We start from the raw sequence: 16,676 nt of genomic DNA, 5'->3' as shown, positions 1-16,676 counted from the left end.
CAGTGTGGCGTTTTGACATATATATTAAGACGGCCATTTTTTTGTCAGGGTAATGTTTTGACGGCGATATTAGAACAGCCATATTTTTGTTAGGATGTAGTTTTGACGGCGATATTAAGACGGCCATGTTTTTGCCAGGGTGATGTTTTGATGTGGAACCTCTTAAACGGACTATAATTTTTCGTAATCACACGGTACCTCCACGAGCCCACAACTTGTAAACAAAGTTAATCATTTCAGCCTACAGCGACAAAACATTCCATTTCTTAAGGCTATAGGAAGTTGACAAAACCATAAATTGATTCTTTCAACGATAACCACAGAACGGATGAGAGATCAGCTCAGTGGAGCTTTATTCACACTCTCAAAGTCCTTGTGCCATTGATTTTTTTTTTTTTTTTTTTTTTTTTTTTCTGTACGTATTGATTACCGCGTGCCTAGTGAATAACGGGGGATTTAACCAAAAATCCATGCTCCGTGTAATATTTATCGGATTAGATATTGCTTCAGAGGCAATAAAGAAAATTGAGGAAATCAAGGCTTTTTAATTCCAGAGAGATTTTTAACGACTTGCATCATTTGATTGAATCACGCGATGGGTTAATCATGTGTAACGGATCTTCACCAGTTTACACAGACATTATACACAGTATAATGAGATAAATTCCAGTCAGTATTAAACACACAATCAAATCGCGATTCTTCTTTTCATCTCTTAATCCGATTCCATTGAAATATCTTTCTGTTTTTTACGTAATAATTATTAGAATTGTGATTCTGATTATTGGCAATAGAGGGATGTATTTAATATTTATTATTATTATTGGTTTAATCCATTCTATATTATTTTATTCGAGTGTCATCGTCTCGGATTGTTGCTCGTGTCTTTTCCTGCTTATTTGAATATCAAGATGTGAATGGTATTTTTTTTTTATTATTTCCTGTTGATGTTTGTGATTTCAAACTTATTCGTCACAAATTATCTCACCCCATGGCGATGTAGTACATGTCGCTAGTGGTCGTCACCGGCAGTTAAATGGTTGAAGGATAGGTATAAAAATATGTATTATTGTCGGTTGTTGTCGGAATATTGAATATTATAATCAAAATAGATTGGATTTCCGTATAACTTTTCCCTAGGGCATTGCAGAAATCACTAAACTCCCTGTAAAAAATGTCATGTTTTTTCCTTATCTTTTTTTATGAAGTGTGGGCTTTATTCCGATTTTTCCCCAGGTGCGTATTAGGTGCGGTGGGAAAATGTGTTCCATTGAAAAATCCGCTTTACAAAACATCTGGGTTTGCCATTGCTAAAATAAAAAGTTCTTATGTTAAGAGGGCGAGATATACTGCCACTGCCGGTGAGAAGGTTGAAAACGTTTTGTATAGAAATGGATATTGCACACAGAAATCCAGTTATTGCAATTTCATTTGCAGGCCCGTATACGCAAGTAGGGTATATTCAGCCTCCATCTCGTTCAATTTCCCAAATTAATGCATTACTACATTGCTGTAGATGCCCTGTAAGTCCGGCAAGCGCGCTCTTTCGACGCCCCCGAGTGATGTTGAAGGATAGGTTAAAGCTAGGGGTTCCGTAACTTTCGTGTTCCATGGAACCCTTGCAGCGATGGGATAGAAGCCTCTGACCACCTGCGTCAATAAAATTAAGGCTACGGACTACCTGTTCCAATAGCATGAAGGATACGGACTATTTGTGGCAATAAAATTAAGGCTGCGGACTAACTATAATGTTAAAACCATAAACTAATTTGTTTTTTCCCTCCAAACACACGGACTCACCTGAAACCTTCACAAAATCCCCAAGAGGTCCGTAAACACCTGGTTGAGAACCCTTAAGTTGAATGGTGAATTTGGCACCTACTCTGATTCTGCACCTGAGACAGCAGACTCACCCCTCCCTCCCTCGCTGCTGCCGGTATTTACTAGATATTCGAACATTTCCGTTTCATGGGGTCACGAAGTTTACTTTGAAAAGAAAGCCCACAAAATCGAATTAGGGCAGTGTTTTTTTAGGCAAAATTCCTGAGAGAAACATAATATAATATGTCCTAGACCAAGTCATGAACAAAAAAAATTCTCCTTCTTAATTTATACATAAATCAACCGAGATCATATATCAAATACGATCAGAAACTACTATAGTATACGACTATGTATCTAATAAATAATTCAAAAATTGAAATTGATCTTCACAGCCGAGATTTTGCGGCTCCGTGACGGAAGGTAACACGCATCGAATGTTTCGAAGTCATTGACTGCACACATATGCGAAGAATCAAGTTTCAACGAAAGTTTCAGATATCGCGTCTTCCTCACATGATTGAGAAGGTTCGAATCATGTTCGTGTATTCTAAACACGCCTCATCACGTTAGATACAGCGATAGCGAGTCGTTTCGGGTTTCAATATGGGAACTGAGCTGTTTACCGATCTGTTCAGCACCGATTATAATTTTTGACATGATTTGCATCTTTCAAATCGGCTACGTAACCGGCTGAATATCCGAAAAGTCGAAACTGATGCATGCAAATGTATGCAAAAGTATGCTTACCTTTATGTATGCGTATTCCTAGAAATGGGTGGTATGCTCGATAACCCACAGAAATTTGAGGAAACTGTGTGTATCCCATGAAATGCGTAGGAGCAGTACTTTCCAATAAAAATATAAAGAAGCCTAGTCTCGTCTATTTGTAGAAATGCGTCGTGACCTTATTTTCCGCTTAAAATGCGAAAAATTCATGCTTATCCCCTAGAAATGTGAAGACGCCTCGCCTGCACCTACAAATGCGTAGGAGTCTCACTTTTTTGCCTAGAAATGAGAGGAAACCTCTCTCACTCGCTTTAGCAATACGAAGCTCACTTTCCGCTAATCATTCGTAGGAGACTCGCTTCCACTAGGAATGCGTAGGAACCTCTCTCTCCCCTTAGAAACGAGAAGACTCCTACACTAGAAATGAGAAATTTCCCTCTAGCAATGCGTAGGAGTCATCTTGCTTTCAACTAGAAATGAGAAGTCTCCTTTATGCTTAGAAATGCGAAGTGGCCTCACTTTCCCCCAGAAAGGCGTAGGAGCGTCACTTTCCATTAAGAATACATAGGAGTCTCTCTTTCCGCTAAGAATACTTAGGAGTCTCTTTCCGCAATGAATGCGGAGAAGCCTCATTTACACTTGGAAATGCATAGAAGACTCGCTTTTCTCCTAGAAATAGGTAGAAACCCTGCTTACCGTTAAAAATATATGCGAGAATACGTCATTTTTGGGTATCAAAACGGTTCTTTTCTGCCCTTTAAACTTTTGTGTCTCAGAAAATTCCGAATGCGGTCTTTATAGATACGAAATCTTGTTAATGGTTTCTGCAAATACGATGGACCTCGTAAAGTCTAATCCAACGATGCCCAATGCATGTGAATACACTTCCACAACTCAATCTTATTTGCTAATGTGTGGGCTGATATCTAAGGGTAAATCTTGCTGGGACAAATTCAATGATACCCAATTGATGAGAATACGTCTTCAAAATTGAGTACCTTTCACCAGCCTACTTAAACTACAAAGACATGCAAGAGTCCACATTTGAGACCACATCAATGACTCAATTTTTTTTCCCCCCACCAATTTCGAATTGAATTCAACTCAAGCGGATCTTTGCGTGTGAATATCCATAACTCCATAACTATCTCTCGAATGACTCAATAACCACACGGAAGAATATCCTCATTACCATACAGATGATTTCACACCTAAGTAGAATAGCTCGAGTCCTTGATTTTAAATCATGGAGGAAGTAAGGAAAGAAACCGTGACATTTCCCCGCATGTCAATGCGCTTGCTTATCGAATCATGACGAATTGATCAATCGTGTACAATTTAACACGGTGTTATTATCCCTAAGATATTGAAAATAAAAGGAAGAACAAGAAAGTATATGGAGTTTAGGGGGAAAAGAAAGCAGAGCAAATCACGCATCACAGATAACGTCCATAAGTTCTTTCACTAAATACCATATTAAAAGCAGACAGACAAGGTTAAGAGAAAAAAATGCCTTTAAACAAAAAAAAGTAATTTTCCACTATGCTCTAATGGAACCACAACCTTGGCTAATGAATACAAGGACGCCTTTGAAACACTCTTTCATGGAACAAATATGCTGCGAGGAATGCACACAAATGCCCAGAACGCAGGAAAATATAAATATACGGATATTGCATGCAATTATCTTACTCAGACGGCTGAGAAGGTCCCACAAAATTAACCTTACATTATTATTTTTCTGGAAATAATACCTTAATCCTATTGCAAATATGCTATTATTAAGCGTTTCGTTCTATGAATATTACGGGCTTGGTTTTTTCCATGAATAAATATTATATCCTCCTATTATATATTTAAATTCCTATGCAATCCTGGGTGTAATTTACCGGAAATTCGTAAACAAATTTTTCTTTGCATAAAACAGACGTATTTTCTTGTGCAGACCTCGGCCTTCAGTAGGCCTATTAAGTAGATAAATGGCTAAATGAATATTTTCGTATTAGCTAGGCTTAATAAAGAAATGCTGTTGGAATTACGGAGGAATCATTGTTTTCGATTCTCTTATTATCGTTATTTACGTTGGAATTTGTCGGGATCTTGTTTCTAATTCTATCACTGTTATTATTTGATTTTGGAGTATGGTGCAATGCCGTTTTCAATTCCATTATTAATATTTTTATTTTCGACTTTTGGTACAATTTTGTTGCTAAATCTGCATTGTTATTATTGCTAGTTGGAGTTGATAATGGAAATCTATTTATAATTCTATTATTATTATCACTTTATGTCGGAGTTTGGTGAAAATCTAGTTTCTAATTCTATTATATTGCTGCTACTTCATGTTTGAGTTTGGTGAAATGTTGGTTCGAAAAATGCGCTGTTATTATTTCTTGTTGGGAATTTAGTGGAATTCCGATTTCCGAATTCGGTTAATGTTACTGTTTCATGTTGGAGTTAGGAAAAATCTCGTTTCTACTTCTGTTGTTACTTATTTCGCGTTTGGGGTTTGGTGGAATCTTGTTTCTTACTCTAATTATTGTTATTACTTCGTTTTGGAGATTGGTGAAATCTAGCTTCTTATTCTGTCATTGTTGCTATTATTTTATGTTCGAATTTTGTTTCCAGTTTTACCATTGATTTCCTTATTTTATATTGGAGTTTGGTAGAGATCTTTTTTCTAATTATGGTTATATTATTATTTCTGCCGTTTGGTCGATTTCTGATTGTTATTATTTTAGGTTGTAGTGCTGTAGTTCGACAGAATCTTGTTTCTGATTCTTTTGTTGTTGTTATTTTATGTTAGAGTTTGGGATCAATAACAATCTTGTTTCTAATTCCATTATAATTATTTCTATCTCAATAGGTTCGTAGATTTCTATTTCGAGAAGGGCTACAATCCAGTACGGTTAGGAAAATCGTATAAGAAAGCCGTTTTCCGCGAGTTCACGGACGAGACTTATTCAGTCCTGAAGAGGCGACAAGCATGGCAAGGAATCCTTGGACCAACGATACAAGGAGAAGTTGGCGATTTGTCTATCATCCACTTTCTGAACAATGCATCAATGCCGCTGTCCATGCATCCACACGGAGCTCGGTACATCAAAGTACACGAAGGTAATGATCATATTCCTCCACACGCATAAATTTTGACAAATATATCACGCCATAAATAATGGTATTTTTCGTTGATTAATTGTTTCGCTTCAGAAAAACAAAAATTCAAATCATCAGTTGTAACCGAAGAATTGAGCGAGATGTATCACGTAAGACTTAAAAGTTGAATCAAGAACCTTCAATTTTACACTGAAGCTTTCAGATCTTGAAGTGACGTGAACAAAATTGCATCCTCACCCTGAATTAATTGCTGAATAGATAGAAATTCAAATGATCCAATTGCTTCTTATCTTTTTTGTATCGTTAAAAGTACATGCCGATGACGAAAATGACTGTTACAGGCAGTCAGTAGCGTTTAACTAGATCCAGGGATGGCCAAACTTCTAACGTTTACGGCACCCTTGGGAATGAAATTAGAGTTTTACATAGCTCTCGTCACCCCCTGCGTGAACTCAAGACACTTCTGTTACATCCTAAAGTGTCGTGACACATCGATTGTAATTTACAGCCCTATTAACACATTCAATATGCATTCCAGAAACATTTATCCGCACTTCTGATCGATCATAAGGTCTCTCAGTGCACCGCGGTGAATCGTTCAGAAATTGCTGGCAGTGACCAGGATTTTGTGTTGTTGTTTTTTTTCTAATTTGGTCCAAGAGAGTAGAAAAATTTATGAATAAATTTGTTGCGAGTCAAATATTATGAGAATGGTGTCCTCCACCTAATACTGAAATTACTCCATTAATTACACAATGTACACAAAACATTTACAGAGAAAAAATTACGGTGGAAATATATCTGTAAAAAATGACTTTTAGAATAGCTTTTTCTTAATTGAATAAAAATGCAAAATTTCCTTAACAAATCTGAAACCTCGAAATGAAAATTTACGAATGTTTGCTTTCCAGGTGCCCTCTACGAGGATAACACAGGACCCGAAGATAAAGTTGACGACAGAGTACCCCCAGGTGGAAGGCACACGTATAACTGGTACTTCATACCGAAAGATGGACCGACTCCAACAGATCCCGACTGTCTAACATGGATGTACCACTCTCACAGGAACGCCGATACCGATATACATGCCGGTCTACTTGGACCAATCATAGTTTGCAGACCAGGTATAAATATAAATCTCTCTGAGACTCTCATCTCATGCTTTAACTTTTTTTTAAATATTTCTAAGACACATTTGCGATATCCATATTTGGTCTGAAGGTCACGGATTAAGAACATAATCAGTTCATGCTGCGGAAAACTTTAACAGCGGCAGTAGCGTGACTGAGATGACAAATGGCTTTACATAACAGGTATTTCACATTGAAGAAATAACCTGTCTTGCTTATTCAGATCTTCAGATCTTTACACTACATAATCCTTCTCCATCTTCCAAAATGGAAGGATACTGGATTATATATAACTCTTCACCCGTTCGAAGAAAAAAAAAACTGATGGACTCCATTGTAGCAAGTGACATTTAAGAGAAAGCGTAATCGAAAGAGTGTAGAATGATTATTATTATTATATATTATTATTATTGAACGCAACTGTTAGACAGTTTGAACAATAAAATAGATAGCCATTCATTTTGTCATTGAGTCAAATAGCAATTCCGAACTTGATGGACAGTACAGTAGTTACGCATGCCACCGTCCTACTCCATCGATTCATTTTAGCCGAAGGTAATTCCGCTTAATAGTTCCAAATATGTCAATATTGTCCAGTAATTCAGAAGTGAAGAAAAGAAGAAAAAAACCAACAGAAGCCAAGGAAAGGCTCATCAAATGTAAAAAAAAAAAAACCTTGAACAGTTTAAAAAAGCCATGTTTTATTCACAGTCCAATGATATCCAAGATAGTCGTTATTTTGTTGGGAAACGGGGGGTTTATTCTGTGACAGCTCCATCGAGAACAGCAAACAACTTGTCAAATTGTAAATTACCCATCCACAAAAAAATCCTTGAATGATGTTAAATTTTTTTTTTTTTTTTCAATTCACCAGCTTTAAATAACCATTAGTCTTTTTTTTTTTACTGCCAGTTTTGTCAGTTTTGCTGATAAAAACTTGTAAATCGCGTGATCGATAGCTTGTGTCAGACACAGTCGTAACGAGGGTTTTTCTTTTCCGATATACACACAACTATGTGTTTTGCTTGAATTTCTCTTTTTTTTTTTAGAAAAGTGCAGAAAAAGTGATTGTTGAAGAAATTAATTTTTTCTTTCCCCTTTTTTTTCAAGCTATTCTGTTTATTTATGACAAACTTTTTTATCTGCACTCGTTCATTCACACAAAAAAATAAAATAAAATATCAGTTCTCTAATTTATGGCCATATAATTACATTTCAAAACTAAAAATCCTAAATAACTTCCTTCCATTCTGTGCGAGAGAGAGAGAGAGACCGAAATTATTATAGTTACGTTTGGAGACTTGATATCAGCGACTTCAGATGTTATGATCACCTTTAGGGACTTGATAACGGCAACTTCATAATTTATAGTTAGGTTTAGGGAATACTAAACTACACATGTACCTCGTCCATGTTCCTCTGCGGAACTTCTAACGAATTGGTACATGTTGGAATGTGCGTGTCCGTGTTGTGAACCTAACGGGAAGCTTGTATCTGTGTAATGCTTGTTACAGTGCTGCCATCTACCCCATATTTTTCGAACTATGAGTGAAGTGTAATGATTGAAGATTTTACCATTGTGGGCCTGTTGCTCTCTGCGGCGAGACTTTTTTAATGGGGAGATCGGCTTACATTCCTTGAAAGGTTTAGGGACTTGATAACGGCAAAAATTTATAATTTATAGTTAGGTTTAGGGACTTGATAACAGCGGCAACTTTATAATTTATAGTTAGGTTTACGGACTTGATAACGGCGGCAACTTTATAATTTATAGTTAGGTTTACGGACTTGATAACGGCAGCTTTATAATTTATAGTCAAGTTTAGGGACTTGATAACACCGTCCCCAGATATTATCTCTTTGCGTTTAAAGAGTTAACCCTATCAGACACAAGCATTAATTTTTTGAAATTTTCAATATGGTATTGCATTTTTGGTAGCACTCAAAATATGCATTCAAAATATAAATGTCATCAAATCTATTTTTTTTTCAAATTTTCAATTTTATTTGTAAATAAATAATTCACTTCGCACATTTTTTTTATCCAAGATCATCAGGGTACATTCATATCCACATGAAATGTTTTCCAGAATTTTATTGCCAAATTTTATGTAATGAAACACTGCCATTGTGGTGGTCGAGTGGTTATAGTGACGGACTCGCGATGCGAGGATCCGGGTTCGAACCCCACAGTGGTGGTCGGCTGAAGTTGGTTTTCTGTGGTTCCCAACTTCAAGGAGCGAATGCGAGCCGATCTCCCCGTTAAAAAGTCTCGCCATAGAGAGCAGCAGGCCTACAACGTTACAAATATTCAATCATTACGCTTCACTCAGAATTTGAAGTATAGATGGCAGCACTGAAATATCATACAAAACACTAGCTACACACTCAGACTGTTAGGTGCACTCACTTTGTTCCAGACTCTGCCACGAAGCTGGGCTGGAAGAGATCTCGGCAACGGGATAAGTCCGGTGGCAGAGACCCTGGCGTTCATTCATTCATGTAATGAAACACTTTTCCCGGAGGAACTTTCTCCTGGAAGCCTTCGTAAAATCATCCCTGAAAGTTCAAGTACTGCCCTCTGATGAAAGCCTCTAAAAGTGAGATTTGTTTCTGTGCGATGCTTGTTATGTGTAGTGCTGCCGTCAATTGTTGTAACTATGAGTGAAGTGCAATGATTGTACCATTGTGTAGACCCGTTGCTCTTTGTGGCAAGACTTTTTACAATTGAGATCGGCTCGCACCCACGCCTCGAAGTTGGGAGCCACAGAAGATCAACTTCAGCCGACCACCATTGTGGCGACGATGGGGTTCGTTACCCGTACGTCCAGAGACTTGATATCAGCATCCCCAGATGTTATATATGGCCACGTTTAAGAACTTCATAACGGAAACTTTAAAAGTAACAGTTACGTTTGGTAACTTGATATCAACATTCGCATATGTTATGGTCACGTAAGGGCTTGAAAACGGCAACTTTACAATATTTATAGTTACATTTGCGGGCTTGATGAAATCATCCCCCCAGATGTGGAGTGTCAAGGTTACGTAAGAAGACCTGATATCGGCATTCCCAGATGTTATGGTTACCCTTGGGGCCTTGATAACAGCAACATTTTAAAAGTTACAGTTACGTTTGGGGCTTGATAACATCATCTCCAGATGTCACGGTTCTGCCCGAGTGATGCAGTGGTAAGATGCTGATTTCTCATCATGAAGGTTGCTGTCAAGGTCCACGGGTTCAAATCCGCACAGTGAACATAACAAAAACAAGTTCTTTACCTACCGAGCGACCACGGATAGATGACGTCTTCATTTCCCACCCAACTCCACTTGTTGGAAATTGCCGTCCGGTGATATATGGCCGGAGCTAGTGTGTGGTAGAGTAGATGTTACGGTTTCGTATGAAGACTTAATGTCAGCATTTCCAGATGTTATGGTGACTTGATACGACAACCTTAAATGTTACAGTTATGTTTGGGGGCTTGATAATATACCCAGATGCATTCTTGCACTTGCATCCCCCCAGATGTTATGATTACGTTTGGACACTTGAGAACAGCATCGTGTTTACAATCAGGAACAATCAGGAGGAACTTCATTAGAGCATCCCCTGAAACTATGTTTTTTTTTATGCTCAGCTGAACTCCACTGGTCCTGGCGGCGACCACATGACTTTGACTTCCGAGAGCAAAAGCTCCGAGCACGATGGGGTACTTTCTGTTATACAATCCTTGATCGATCAAACTACTTCTAATCGCGCCTTTTGGGATAAGATTTTATACAACTTTCAATAATTGTTTGTTATCGGTGCCCGTTGCGCTTTGATTTGACATTAACTTGACTGATTTGATTCTTCGATTTACATAATTTTCATTACGATGCACTATATGTAGTCTTTGACATTTCAAGAAACTTTTGTTTTGCCGACGATGCCCGAAGCTCTTACGTTGCTTCTTGCGACAGAGATTGGGTGTCGTGGTTTCTCCAGTTTCTCCAGCATAAAATCCAGAAATTATCTGTTTCTTTCATATAAATAGTGTTGGTTCTCCGGTTTCTCATAATGGATCCGATAGTATCTTTCTAGATATATAAAAATAATAATAATAATAATAAATTTCTTGTAAATTAATTTTAGTATTGGTTCTCTACTTTCAGGTACCCTGGACAGATTCGACCAGCCAAGAAATGTTGACAGATGGTTCGCTTTGGTTTTCTTGATATTTGATGAAAACGACAGCTTCTACATCGATGAAAACATCGAAAGGCACGTACCGGGTATCAGCGTTGCTGAACGAGAAGCATTGAAAATGGATCCTGAATTCAGAGTAAGTGGCTTTTTTTCCGTAAAAAAAAGATAAAATAAAATTATGTCTTTAAGGACTCAAATCAGGAACTTTCGAAAATACGTCCATGGACCATTTCGGGAGTCTTTGCGAATCTTCCAAGGGGTTCGAGGGCATGGATGAGATATATTAATACTACTTCACCAAACCTGGCCATATTGCAATTTACTGCGATGGATTGGAAATGAATGCGCTGTCTACCGGTGGTCTCACCTGGAATTCGTTAGGGAAAATATCTATATCCTCCATCAGATTCGAACCCGGGATCGTGACAGACCTTCACGGTGATAGGCGAGCATCTTACCACCACGCCACTCGGGCAAACAGACAGATCGTAACACTGGAAACTTACAGGTTGGGTGAAAAGTCCTGAACATTTTAAAAACTAAAATATCAACCAGTGTTGATACAAAACAAACTGCAGTTCTCCACAAAATATTTATCAATGCCTCCAGATTTTTTTCCCCCTTATAACATTAAAAAAGTTCTAAATTTCACTCACAGATGGAGCTGTGGCTCAAAAAACTCTACGTAACACATAGAATGCGGCACAAACAGTGTAGAATTAATGTTTATTATGATTTTTGAGTAAAAATCACACATTAGTTTGTGCCCGTATCAATATGACCACTTCTTTAGCTCAAGCTATTTTTGAAACGGCGAAAGAATGTTCATATTTGAATATGTGAGGAATTTAGTTTTTATGCAAATCATAAATAAAGATTAAATTATGGGTATATATTTATATCGTGATACAGCGCTACCTGAGAGCAAAATTTTGAAAAATTTTTATTGTTCATTCAAAAAGAATATCATGACCGCTCTGATAAGTATTTTGGCGTAAATCGCCCTTTTTATTGCAATTAGTTGGCGTTTTATTAGTATTAAAAATGTGCCCAAGACTTTTCGTCCGCTTCCTCTATAATCCTGAAAATGCATCCCAGTCTGTGACTTTCACCTTGCTTTCTACTGGAAGTCCTAGAAACAAAAAGCGGTCGAAAACCCCTTTACATACTTGAACTATTCCAAAATCACAAATTGACCATATCATCTCATTGACCATCACTCATACTGACTCTTTTCTCTCTATAGCGTTCCAACATGATGTTTTCGATCAACGGTCTCGGATGGAGCAACCTTCAGGGTCTAGACATGTGCTTAGGCGAGAGGGTCGGATGGCATATCGTCGGAATGGGCAATGAAGTCGACGTTCACACCATCAGCTTTTCTGGACAAATACTCACTATCAACGGACGAACGTAAGTTGTATTGTTTAATTCAGTATTTGACCATCAAAACTTCCTCCACTATTTTGATGTAGCGAAGATGTATGGTGTCCGGGGCTAAAGGTTTCCGAAAGTAATGTGCGGAGTAATGGTGGAGGAGAGGGCGGTTGTGGGAGAAGGAACCCCTACTGCGGAATGGACTTACCCTAGGTAGTCGAGTGTAATCACGTGATATGTACTGGCGGTTGTCTGACAGTATCGTCCAACAGGCAATCAGTTGTGTTTTTTGAACCGCATCTGCGAAATATTTGCGAGTAAAGAAGACCAACGTGGTGTTATTCGTTTTTTTATTAGCAGGAGTTTCAGTTCGCGAAATGCATCAGCGAACGAAAGTAGGGCACGGCGAACATGCACTGTCATTGACTCTTATGCAGGACTTATACAAGCGTTTCCACGAGGGACAATAATCTGTGAATGACAATACGTAACCTGGTCAAAGTCACCTCGTCATCCCGGATGCTTTGGTCGACCAGATAATGAACTCTAACAAGTCTATTCTGCAATAGGGTTCGCCTTCCTTACCCCCCCCCCCCCTCCCTCTCCGCTCTACCTCTACACAATGTTTCGCCACACTCAGACCAAATAGTCAACTCTATAAACCAAATTATAACAACTGTTCCGTTTCCATTCATATCCACCCTTTGCGTACGCCAATGTACTCGTCTATCTTAACTGATTCGTATCAAATCAAAGTAATTAAGACGAATCGATACCTGGCTTGACGAATAGTGCAGCCACGTGTTTAGAAACAGAAACGGAAGTGCTATCAAAAAAACTCCCGCTTTCTCCAGTAATCGTTTCACTGCCCATTGTCTTCGATGGTGATAGACGAACGTATCGTTCGTTCATCGACCCGATTCGATCGCATGGGTATGACAACATCCTTTGTTTTGATTCGATAGGAAAAACCTTGATGCGTAAATAACCCGAGAACACATTGAGATGAGAAAACATGTCATGAATATATATCGATATTTTTGTTACGGCTGCCATTCAGGGGAAACTCGATTGATTCGCTTGTCAATCAGACGTTATGACAACCGAACAAAATAATTGGTTTCGATACGGGGAGGTTTTTTTTTTGGGGGGGGGGGAGAGGGAGTTGGTGGAAGAAGCTTTCGGGGAGTCAATATTTCTCTAACTCCAACGGATGACATCATCATTAGATGTATGTTTTGAACGGTCTAGACATAGCAGACAAATGAGAGAAATACTATGGGTTCGGTTCGACTGTTATAACAATCATCGAGCAGTTGAATTGATATATATGTTAACGGGGCAAATGTGATAACAATGGTTATGATACATAATAAACAGTTATTATGCATAATCATCGAACATTTTAGTAAGTTTAAATTTCTCTAAATTAATCACTTGTCCGGCGATTACGCATACAACCCAAGCACCTTTAGTAAATTTGATAAATTTCCTTAAATTAAACACTTTTACTGGCGTTTATGCATAATACCCGTAACAAGGTATTTTGCCGCCCGGGGTATAAACATAATTTTGTCACCCCCCCCCCTTTAAAATTCGGCAATTTCTCTTCGGTTCCTGCCTCTGACATGAGCTTTGTTTTTCTCTCCCCGTTGTTGAGAAAAGCCTCCAAAACATACCCATACCTTCCCCCCCCCCTATTTGGACCGTCTACGGGCGTTTGCATGTATGGCCGTCTTCGGCATCTTGGGCAGTAAAGAGTTAAACGTATACCAACGGTTCCAGCACACAATTGCCAATTAAGCGGGGGCATTCGATAACACCGGGAGCAATTCAATTACTGTTTAACATCGTTACTACAGTCCGTATATAGAAAATTAATTAAGGATCAATATTAATATAGCTTCTATAATAAATCAGACATGAAAATGAAATGAAAATTATAGTTAATTGCAACTATCACAAGTACCTGAGATTTTCACTTTTCGTCGGAACCGTAATATTCGATTAAGCGGGGAAAAGTTGCTGAACTTATTCAATTAAGGGGGTGGGGGACTTTAACATTGTCTATGGGAGAGATTTTGGTTTCAGATTATTTCATCGGTTTAAGCGGGGGTTTCCGCACATTTCTTTGTTATCCAGTTTAGCGGAGCCAACTGTAATTATAAACCCGTATATGAATAAGTTTTTTTGTTTTTCTTTTTCATTACAGATCAGATACAATTGCTCTCTTCCCTGCGAAGTTCACAACAAGTTTGATGATAACTAGCCGTCCTGGTACTTTCCGTACGACATGTGAAGTCGGAATTCACTCGAATGGTGAGATAAATGTATATTATGAATTAATGAATTATTGCGTACGCCAATCAAATTTCTCTTCAGATTATTCAGCAAATGGAAAAGGTTTACTCAGACACTTGTCGCATTAGCCATTGACCTGGTCAGGAGTCTGGCCGTCACCTGACCTGCGATACCTTCATTAACGATGTTCAATTATAAAGAGATGCCGAACTCTTGTGTAGAACTTTAAAGATTGACAGAACACATCTAACAAAACAATATTCGACGCACAATTCATCGTCGTAAAGCAGGAGGTGAGCCGCTAGACGCTGGCATCGAACGCATAAAAGCGCAAGTTTTGAAGCTTGTTGTCATTTCTGTCGTGATTGCAGAAGTAATGAGATTTCCACTAATCAGGAAAAAAGACGAACACGGATTTCATGCATGGCGTTGAGAACGCTTTGAAAGCGTTGGCTGCTTTCCAAAGGATGTATCCGGGGTATTGTTCTCTGAAAGAGACCCGTGCCTGATCGAAAAACTTTCGAGGAATTGCACCGGTGTGCGGAATGCGGAATGCATTGACCTTTTTCCTCTTTGGTGAAACCATAGACTAAAGATTTACTATTATAACTCTGTGGGTGAAACCAACCACGTCTTCTGATTATGGTCAGATCGAGTCCGTCGATAAGTTCTTATCGTCGGTAGGTCAAGACCATCAAGCGGTGAAACATCGAAGGAGGGAGGGAGAACGCTTTGAATGAGTTCAAATCCAGAAAAATCGTGGTGCATTTCTGGTGTCCTCTTGGGCTGTCGATCAACTACTGGCTAGAAAACTCATCGTCGATTCAAGCAATGGGTGTGACCTCTCAGAATATGCATACCTCTCTTCTGAGCGAAATTGAAAGAGAAGCTAATCCCGATGCTTCACATTCAAAACACACGCACACACACACACACTTCCTTATCAAAATATTATAGTTTAACGTGATTATGAGCATGATGCCTTTGCTAAAGATGAACATCAGTTAGTGTTCTGTGTATTTCTTTAGTTTCGTCGCTGGAACATACTTAAAAATGACAAAGTAGTCGACGGTCAAAGTTGACTAATTCACCGATTGTGACGATTTCCAGCAACATACAGGGGTAGAGTATTAGAGTAATTTTGTGGTGTTTGGTCAGAACATGATAACTCCAAAATCACATTTTTGAGGTATAAGCATTTTGATTCTCATTTAAAAATCAAAAATAAAGCATACACACAAATACAAATGAAAATATCACACATCAGCATGTTGTTTAGCCGTACGCACGTACTTGTGCATTTATCTCACTTCTAATTAGTTATAATTAGCGAGTCTTATTTTTAGAACACAAAGCTATTTTTTGGAGATATCATGTTCTGACCAAACACCACAAAATTATTCCTGCGTAAATGGCAACACACATTCTCTCTCTCTCTCTAGATCTACTAGTTTGATATTTCTATTTCAAACCCATCACGGCGGAAAATTTGGTCAATCAACACACATCTCAACCCTTTATATCGTGAGATACACATCACTTTTTTTTCTTGCAACCTTTCAAGAAATAAAAACTGCAGAGTAAAACGAATTGGTTACTCGATTTGTCAATGAAAGAATACATTCAAGCGTTTCAAAAAACCATGCTAGTTTCCATTCAATATACATTGCAATTTCAAGCACACTCTTTGCATGAAATTCACTTGGTGTCAAATCATTGACTCTGTCTATTCTGAAAGACACTTTTAGCGCAATATGTCTGCGGCATAAAAAAAACCCTTCTCAAAGTCTTTGTTTAACTAATGGGGAAAAAAACCCTGGTTACTCCTTTGCTTCATAAGAAATCTTTATTAGCCATAATAACCCTTCCACTTAGCATTTTTTTATGGCGATAATCGTAATAAATGAGCGCATTCCGATTCGCTGTAGAAGGCGACGGAGCGTGTAGGTGAAGGCCGAAAAATATATTGCGCTCTGGCACACTGTTACTGTCTAGTTTAATGATTCTTA

The 16,676-nt window shown here is 38.3% G+C and overlaps 1 protein-coding gene across 1 annotated transcript in view; it reads left to right on the top strand.

Moving 5' to 3' along the window:
- Positions 1-16,676, top strand: part of LOC149083936 (hephaestin-like protein) — a 100,166-nt gene that overhangs the window by 59,556 nt on the left and 23,934 nt on the right. The window contains exons 2-6 of the mRNA XM_089234312.1: positions 5,417-5,667; positions 6,579-6,791; positions 10,956-11,125; positions 12,236-12,402; positions 14,579-14,685. Of these exons, the coding sequence (XP_089090438.1) occupies positions 5,417-5,667; positions 6,579-6,791; positions 10,956-11,125; positions 12,236-12,402; positions 14,579-14,685 (908 nt within the window). The remainder of the gene's footprint in view (positions 1-5,416; positions 5,668-6,578; positions 6,792-10,955; positions 11,126-12,235; positions 12,403-14,578; positions 14,686-16,676) is intronic.

This window comes from Pholcus phalangioides, unplaced genomic scaffold (genome assembly GCF_987345545.1).
Source record: "Pholcus phalangioides strain wild (caught in Gottingen) unplaced genomic scaffold, Ppha-v1.0 ptg000008l_1, whole genome shotgun sequence".
NCBI lineage: Eukaryota > Metazoa > Arthropoda > Arachnida > Araneae > Pholcidae > Pholcus > Pholcus phalangioides.
This window is presented reverse-complemented; position numbering and strand designations above follow the sequence as displayed.